Here is a 9449-nt window from a genome sequence, read left to right as displayed (position 1 = left end):
TATATACTATTAATGAAAGGAGATTCGTTAGATATTTCACTTACAAAGCATACAAAAGCAGCGATAAAATAAACAATTCAACCATAAAATAGGAAAAAATATTAGGAGGAAGCCAGGGCCATGGTATGGTTTGGGAGCGGTGGAGGCAACACAGAGGAAGGCAATACGTGAGTCAGATTGTCTTGAACGACTTCGCTCGGATTTGTATACAAACATAAGCCTTGGTTATGGCGGCCTTTCAAACAGGTGACATAGCTGCCTTTCAGACAATACATGTGACTTTTGATGGACATCACGCCATTGCATACCCAGTAGATGAACAGGGACGGAAAGGTAAGCTAAAGTGGGGATGTTAACCGGTTCATTGTGCTGGTCTTTGGTGGGAGAGTCACCGTTGGTTCAACGAAGTGTGGCATTTTGAATGTGCAATTTCTTAGAACATTGTTAAAAAAAAAAAAAATGAGAGGGGGGCTTTGTGAGACGTTATGAGAATAAGGGTATTGTACAGTATTCCCATCCTGTATCATACCTCCCTTCCCCATACTGTATGAGATCTCGTTTACCTTTTTTTTTTTTTTTTTTTTTTTGCCAAAAACGTGCACACTCGGCTGTTACCACATTTCACCCATCTGTCCTACGCAGACCTAGCAAGAACAGTGCTGGTCTTACTAGGTTCCACTCTTCCATTTCCTCCCATTTTTCCTCATCAGTTGCACATTTCACACATTCAACATTTCTGCTGTCTCCCACTCATAGCTGCCACATTCTAGCAATAAATGTTCAACTGCCTCATCTTCACCATTCACACAACGTGTTACACAACTTGCAGCCCTCATTCTTCCACCTACACACCTGGGTAAATGTCCACTTGTAAAATAATACCATACATATTATATATATATATATATATATATATATATATATATATATATATATATATTTATATAAGTATTCCCTCATTTATCCAGACATAATAGAGCCAAAGGCATGTCCGGTGTCATATGCAGGAAGTTGCTGTTCCCTTCTCTATTTAGCCAAAATTAATCTAACCTAACCAAACCTAACCTAACCTAACCTAACCTTATCCTAGATCAACTTAACCTAAATAAACCTAAATTAAACAAACCTTACGTCACGAAATGACTGATTTCAAAGTCTTCCTTAACATACATACATATATGTATATTCATTCATTCATTGCCAGACGCCATGTATCCCAAACGGGGTGGCCAAGGGCTTAGAGTTAATTGTTTTACAGGGAGGGGCACTAATCCATATATTGACCTGTAGTTACATACAGGTCGATAAGACATCCAACTGTCTCCCTGACATATATTTCATGAAATGTTGTTGATAAATGGCACAGTACTTGAGATAACATGCGGATACTTTCAACACAGCAACTAAAAGGGCAATCGGCGCATGCGCACTAAGCAGAATGGTAACTTCCAGCATGTCACTCCGTGCATACTACACCGGGTAGTGGCAACATCCGAATAATAAACACGGTTCCCCAACTACACCCAGAAGCAAGCTATACTCACTTCCAACCTATATATAACTTATTTGTACAGTATCTGTGCATAATTTGGCAGTGTTTTCTGGTCATTCAAGTATATTTAGACATCAGAACACACAAGAATATCCAAAGTAATGCTAAACACCAAGAAAACCATGCAGAAAAAACACTGAAAACCAAAAAACACCCTGCCAAAACACCACTATATGTACAGTACCCCTTCTAATTTTTGCACTGTTTTCAGGTCATTCTCCCAAATTTTGACATCAAAACACACACAGGATTATCCAGAATATTTTTCAAAACAAAAACAAAAAAACCCTACCTATACACCACACAATGTACAGTACTCCTCCTAATTTTGGCACTGTTTTCAGGTCAATCTCCCACATTTAGACATCAAAACACATATAGAAATGTCCAGAGTAATGCTAAACACCAAGAAAATCTTGAAAAATAAACACTGAAAACCAGATAACACCCTACCTATACACTACTGTATGGACAGTATCCCACCTAATTTTGGCACTATTTTCATATCAGTCTGCCATATTTAGACATCAAAACATGCATAGGAATATCCAAAGTAATGCTAAACACTAAGAAAACCATGAAAAATAAAACACTGAAAACCTAAAAACACCTGACTTATACACGACTGTATGTACAGTAACCCTCCTAATTTTGGCACTGTTTTCAGGCCAATCTGCCATATTTTGACATCAGAATACACATAGGAATATCCAGAGTAATGTGAAACTCCAAGAAAATCATGGAAAAAAAATTGATAACCCTAAAACACCCGACCTGTACACGACTGTACGTACAGTACCCCTCCTAATTTTGGCACTGTTTTCAGGTCAAGCTGCCATATTTAGACATCAAAACACATATAGGAGTATCCAAAGTAATGCAAAACACCAAGAAAACCATGAGAAAAAACACTGAAAACCAAAAAAATACCCTACCTATACACAACTGTAAGTATAGTACCCCTCCTAATTTTGGCAGTGTTTTCAGGTCAATCTGCCACATTTATACATCAAAACACATATAGGAATATCCAAAGTACTGCGAGATACCAAAAAAAACATTAAAAAAAATAAATACCTGTACACCACTGTATATACAGTACCCCTCCTGATTTTGGCACTGTTTTCAGGTCAATCTGCCACATTTAGACATCAAAACGCACATAGGAATATCCAGAGTAATGCTAAACACCAAGAAAGCCGTGAAAGAAAACCATTGAAAACCAAACAAACACCCTAACTACACACCACTGTATGTACAGTACCCCTCCTAATTTTGGCACTCTTTTCAGGACAAACTGCCAAATTTAAACATCAAAACACACATAGGAATATCCAAAGTAATGCTAAACACCAAGAAAACCATGAAAAAAAAAAAAAAAAAAAAACACCCTACCTATACATGATTGTATGTACAGTACCTCTCCTAATTTTGGCACTGTTTTCAGGCCAATCTGCCATATTTAGACAAAAAACACACATAGGAATATCCAAAGTAATGCAAAACACCAAGAAAACCATGAAAAAAAAAAAAACACTGAAAACCAAAAAGCATCCGCCTTATCCAGTACACAACTGTATGTACAGCACCGTTCCAAATTTTGACACTGTTTTCAGGCCAGTCTACCATATTTAGACATCAAAACACACTTAGGAATATCAAGAGTAATGCAGAACAACAAGAAAACCATGAAAAAAAAAAAAAATGATAACCAAAAAACACTCTACTTATACACCACTGTACCGGTATGTATAGTACCCCTCCTAATTTTGGCAGTGTTTTCAGGTCAGTCTGCCACATTTAGACATCAAAACACACATACGAATATTTAAAGCAATGTTAAACACCAAGAAAACCATGGAAAAAAAAAAAAAACTGGAAACCAAAAAACACCATACCTATGCACCACTGTATATACAGTACCCATCCTGATTTTGGCACTGTTTTCGGGTCAGTCTGCCATATTAAGACATCAAAACACACAATCATGATTATCCATATTAATGCTTAACATCATGAAAACAATGCATAAACAACAAAAATCCACAAAAAAACTGACGACGGTTTGAAAATCTGTTGTCTGTGACGAGTAATTGCTCCCAGGGCTCAAAAAAAAAAAAAAAAATCCACAGCCAAATATGCCACCAGAAATTAGTTATATTGGTATAAATCATATACCATCATCTTCACTGGTGTTTATACTATAAAATAAGCTAATAAAAACACATAAAACTGACAAGTACGAAATTCAACCAGGAATAAAGTGTTCAAGAGTAAAACTTACCTTCATATAAATTCTCACCATCCTAATTCAAAATTTTGCCAGCATCTTCCAAGAGTTAATCATATGTCTAGATGCAGAATTTCATGAGCTTTCTCGTGGTCGCCATGGAGTTTCCATATGACCAATAGTAATCGAATAAATTGCATAAAGCTTTGAAAATCATGAGTTAATGCTATCACCATGGAAGAGGGTAAAGACTGAGGAAGTAAGAGGGGAGCTGGGAGGGTATGGAGGAGGGAAGGGAGGGGGGAAGGCGAGGCTGTGGGCAGGATTCTCCCCCTTCTATCAACAGGCAGACAGGCACTTTTACCATACATTTACTCGTGGCTTGCGGTCTGTTAGACACTGAGTGGTCATGTGGAAACACAACGCATCAAGACCAGAGGACTTTTGACCTTCAGTGGAGAGACAGACGGCCTCTGTCTCCAAAAATGTATTCGTGGCCTGTGGTCTTTGTTCGATGGAGGTGGCAGTAGGGAAAGACTTAGCCCCTGTGGCCATGCGATATTGGACATTCGGTGGGGAATGCTCACAGACGTTTTGACACCACTTGCAGGTTACAGTCTTATTACTTGCTCGGGTGCTGGAGGTTCATTGGGAGTAATAGGACAAGTGTGTGATTTTGACCATGCAGTACAAGGTCAGATGGACATTTAAGCTCTGGTTGTAGGTTACAGGCTGTTTCCCACTCACGGCTCGAGCCCAGCACCCACGATACCAAATGATTGGACATGTCGGCTGGCCAGCCGAAGTTCTTGGGCAGTATTACATCCAGATAATAGCAAGTAAATTCAGATAATATATTAATAGAGCCAAGGCCCAGTGTCTGGATAATGAACACATTCGGATAATGAACGTCCGGATAATTGCGTGATCACTTACGGTATATATGCTGTATGTATATATATATATATATATATATATATATATATATACACACACACACACACACAGTAGGCTCGCACATTGTGCGTCATCACAGTGCTCGATTTGCATTGTGCGCGAGTGACCAAAAATTATAACCAAAAACCTTGAATGCGCGAGTTTACCTCACAGAACGCTAGGTAGAGGCAAGGAGTGGCTAAAAAAACGCCATTTTATAGTAGTACCCGACCACCCCTCACACAACGCGTCACGTGTCGTCATTTTGATGCGTAGAAATTCCCAGGCATTCTACTGCACAGCTTGGGGTACAAGGCGGCGGGCACGCCATAACAGTCCTGGCTTGTGCACAGTGCGGATCTGCTGTCTGCAGCTAACCTGTTGTGTACAACATGTGACTTTTTTTTTTGTTGCTCCATCCTGGCCTGTACTTCGCCGCACCATAGCTCCAACCCCAAGAGTTAAAAAACTTCTGATGCACGCTACCAAGTTAGAGATCATCAAGAAGAAGGAGGATGGTCAAGGAAACAGTGTCACTGGGAAAGCCCTGGGACTGGCTGAATCAACAATGAGAACAGTGTGGAAGAACCGTGATGCCATAAGGGCTCTAGTGAAGACATATAGTGCCTCTGACCTAGACGGCCGTTCGTGGGTGGGAAATCATGCGATGATACTAATGTAACGGTATCTTGCCACCTTCATATTGAGGAAGGTGTTCCACTGAATGGCAGATTTATTCAGAACCAAGCCCAGCTCTTTTACAAGGCAGCATCTCACAAGTTAAATGTGGACAAACCTTTCAAGGCATCGGTTGGATGGCTGGACTGTTTTCTCAAGCGCAAGGAACTTCGTCACGTCAAAGTGTCTGCTGAACGTGCCTCTGCCGATGAGCTGGCTGCGAGAGACTATCCTGCGATATTTAGAGCGCTTCTTGAAGAGGGACAGTACACCAAGGACCAGATCTACAGTGTCGATGAAACGTCGTTGGCCATGCCCAAATCAACTTACATTGCTAAAAGACAGAAACAACCCCCTGGTCGCAAGCTCCAGAAGTGTAAGATGATGGTAATGTTCGCTGTAAACCTGTCTGGGAGCCACAAGATGAGGCCAGTTGTACACACAGCATCACACTCAAGGTGCTACAAAAACCTCACGAACGTGGACGCAAATGGCATGTACTGGTACAAGTCTGCAAATGGTTGGATGACCGGGAACATTATGGCAGATTGGTTAACGAGGCGCTGCGTCCCCGATGCCAGGGCCAAGTTTTGGGAACTGGGCATTCCATTTAAGATGCTCCTTGTGCATGACAGTGCACCAAGTCACCCTCCATACCTAGAAGATCTGCACAAGAATTGTCGTGTTGTGTTTCTGCCGCCCCGGACGACATCATTAGTGCAGTCACTGGATCAAGAACTGATTGCCACTGTGAAGCACTTCTGCCATAAGCAAGTGTATGACTACCTATGCCGGAAGACCGACACACAAGAGGAGTTTCATGCCGTGCAAGAAGATCACGATGAAGACCTCGATGAGGCACCTGCTCCCATTCCATCTCCGCCAGCAGCTGTATCCTGATCCGCCACAGGTGTCATGACTGTTGAGGCATTTTGGCGTCGTTTTACAGTGAAGGATGCGGTTGAATTTCTCCTACAAGCGTGGCTCCAGATTGCACCTGCAACAGTGAACCATGTGTGGCGAATGCTTGTGCCTCACTTATGGACGACCCAGGAGACGGCCATTCAACCACTGGCCGAGGCTGAGGCAGCAACACTGACACCAGCACAAGGTGTACCAGGTTTTGAGGATGTTACATTGGCGGACATACGAGAAGTGCATGCTGCTAATAAGGAACAGCCTCCCGAGGAAGTGTTGCAACAGATAGACAAGGCTGACACAGAGCCCGACGCCAGGCTGAGTCAAGTTGAGCAGCCTAGTGTAATGGAGGGCAGGACTGAGCGGTGTATGTCAAGAATAAGCAAGATCCTTGCGGCCATGGATAAGCTCAAGGAAGAGGTGAAGAAACAGGAAGTGAGCAGCCTAAGAACGGAGGAAGTGCTGGTTGGTATCAACAAACTCTTCCGTTTCTACACAGACAGGCACAGGCAAGAAATAAACAGATGAAGACAGACGCTCATAACAAGTTACACACAGCGGGCTCATGTTAGCGAAATTGAGGAACCAGCTACATCGTCTGCTCCTCTTCCTGTTAATGATGAAGAGGATGTAATGTCAGAAGTGTCAGCATTGGACTTTGAGGGGTTTATGGCTGAAGTGAGTGACTTTGAGGCTCCTGGGGAAGGTGCTCAAGAGGAGTCTGTGGAGGGAAGTGTTGGTGCAGCTGGGGATGAGGTGCTGTAAATGTTTCCACACCTAGGAACCCCTGTTATTTAAGTCCATCAGGCCTGTTGTCTACTGTTGTTAAGGTGACTACCCATGTTTTTGTTATTGTAGCTATATCTGTAGTACAATGTCTGAAAAATTTGACCTTTATTATGTCTCTAAGGGGCAAAAAATGTCCAGGTATGAGGGGGTACCGCCCATATGTAATTTTTCCCATCAGATTATGTATTCACAGTGCGTGAATTCACAGTGCGCGAGGTCGTGGACCGCTCAATCTCTCGTGCACTGTGCGAGCCTACTGTATATATAAAACACCTGCTGCAGGGTGGAGTATTTGCTGGGTGCTCATATATCAGTAGCCCCTTCAATAATGTTGGAAATGCCACCAAAAGGGTGAAAAATTATTCTCAGAAAAGGTGTCCACCGTAAGAGCATTAATACCTGTAACTTATGGTTTGTAGTACACATTCCTTGTTGTTATCCAAATACCTGTGTATTGGTAGGATCTACTGTATTGCATTTAACACCCATGAAAACAATTTAATTATTATAATTATTGCCTTCACAAGAACAAAAATTAACAGGAATGTTGACCCACCAGTTTTGAGTAGGCTAATACTGTACTAGAGAAAGGGGTTGTATGCATGCCCTTTTTGGTCCCCCCCAAAAAAAAAAAAAACAGCTGATCAGGATGAGGGCCACTCTTTATTTTTGTAATGTCACTTCTTTTTACTTTTCATTCCTTTACAGGTGGCTTTACATTGAGTGACAAGCCAAATGGTTTCCTGTAAGCCAAGAAACCATTTACAACGCTGGGTGGTAACCATATAACCAAACCATACATGCTCCCTACTTGTCAACAAGTTGGTTGGTGGAGGGTTAGTGCCCCTCTCCCAATAAAACAAATAACTCAGAGTCAAGTGGCCACCCCTTACGGGATTATGGCTTCTGGCAATAGATAAATAGATACTTGTGGTTTAATATGTACAGTACATGCATTGTTTTACACAGAAAAGGTCCCAAAGCATAGTAATTGCCTTTATTTTGTAAAGTATGAATGTGCTTTACTTTTTTTTTTTTTTTTCCCAGAAGAAAGAACCCAATCCTTTGTAATAGCTCAATTTACCAGAAAATTCAGTTCAGCGGCAAAGCCTGTTTCCCAAGGAATCTGTTAAATTAAGGTTCAACCTGTATCTCCTACACAGCATCACCTTACACACCTGTATACCAGCTCACACCCTGACATAAGCTCACTGACTCTGATCAACTCACTTTTTCATTATCCCGCCCACATTTTTACATCTTTGCAGTAGCTTACACCATCTAATGTTAACACACAGCTTCATATTAACTTTTCCACATACATTCACAGTATTGTATGCACCCTGAAATACACATAACATTCACACTTAGCTCACACACTCAAAAAAATGCATGCATGCACACTCATTACTGCATACATACAAGTATACAGGAATCCCCTGATTGTCTGACAATTAACTGATGAACACCATTTTCCAAAAAAGTAAAAAATCTGGCTGAATTAAAACAATATCCGTTTTTGCGACATTAGCTGTCAGGGAGCAGTGAAGCCGAATACAGTATATCAAACCACCTGCCTCTCCCTGCCAAAACAGTGCCCAGCTTGCCCACTCTTCCTCAGTCACACATCTTAAGCCAGCTGGTGTAGATGCATGTAAAGTTTGTCATTGAGTCTCCACCTTTTATTGCCACACACAGCTTTCGCAGGGGCTTATGTTGCTTGCCTTGGGCTGGCATGTGTGTACGTTATTCCCCCTTCTAACGAGCACGCTAGGAGCGTTCTGTCCCTCAAGAAGAAGTGGGAGATAATCAGGCATTTTATTGTAAAATACTCTACTGTACAGCATGTACTTCATTTATTTCATTATTGGATATACAGTAATCACTCTAATATCCGGACGCCCAATAACCGAACATCCCCACTACCCGGACCTTATCGTCCTGGGATTTAAAAAAAAAAAAAAAAAAAGATTTTTTTTCCCATCCGTAATTTGAACTTGCTGCGTGCGCCGCAGGAGAGCATTGTTTTGGTGCGTCATTCCTCCGACGTCCGATAGAGCGCCACTGCATCCTCCCCACTTCCCACCTGTCTCTCACTGCGACTGGACCTACGCTCTTCGCAATGGCTGCCCACGTGCTCGCTTTTGTGGTGGTGCCCTACCTGCTGCAGGGCCTCCTGCTGCTCTCGGGCCTCCTCTTAGTGTGTGTGATGATGGCCCCGCCACCTGAGAAAAGGAAGAGAGTGGTGTTGACTCTGGAAAAGAAGAGGGAGATATTGGAGAAAGTTGATGCGGGTTGGTCTTCTTCCCGCATTCTCCGCGAGTACAACCTGGCCCGGTCAACTTT

General features: G+C 42.0%; 1 protein-coding gene across 1 annotated transcript in view; it reads left to right on the top strand.

Annotated features, from left to right (window-relative positions):
* The first annotated feature begins 227 nt into the window (after positions 1 to 227).
* The window catches only part of LOC145413627 (uncharacterized), a 28586-nt gene continuing 19364 nt past the window's right edge, over positions 228 to 9449 (top strand). Inside the window, exon 1 of the mRNA XM_080283288.1 lies at positions 228 to 333. Coding sequence (XP_080139414.1) covers positions 228 to 333 — 106 coding nt within the window. The remainder of the gene's footprint in view (positions 334 to 9449) is intronic.

The sequence above is a fragment of the Coenobita brevimanus genome, chromosome 97 (assembly GCF_032717465.1).
Source record: "Coenobita brevimanus isolate Jiangsu-jjx chromosome 97, ASM3271746v2, whole genome shotgun sequence".
Lineage (NCBI taxonomy): Eukaryota > Metazoa > Arthropoda > Malacostraca > Decapoda > Coenobitidae > Coenobita > Coenobita brevimanus.
This window is presented reverse-complemented; position numbering and strand designations above follow the sequence as displayed.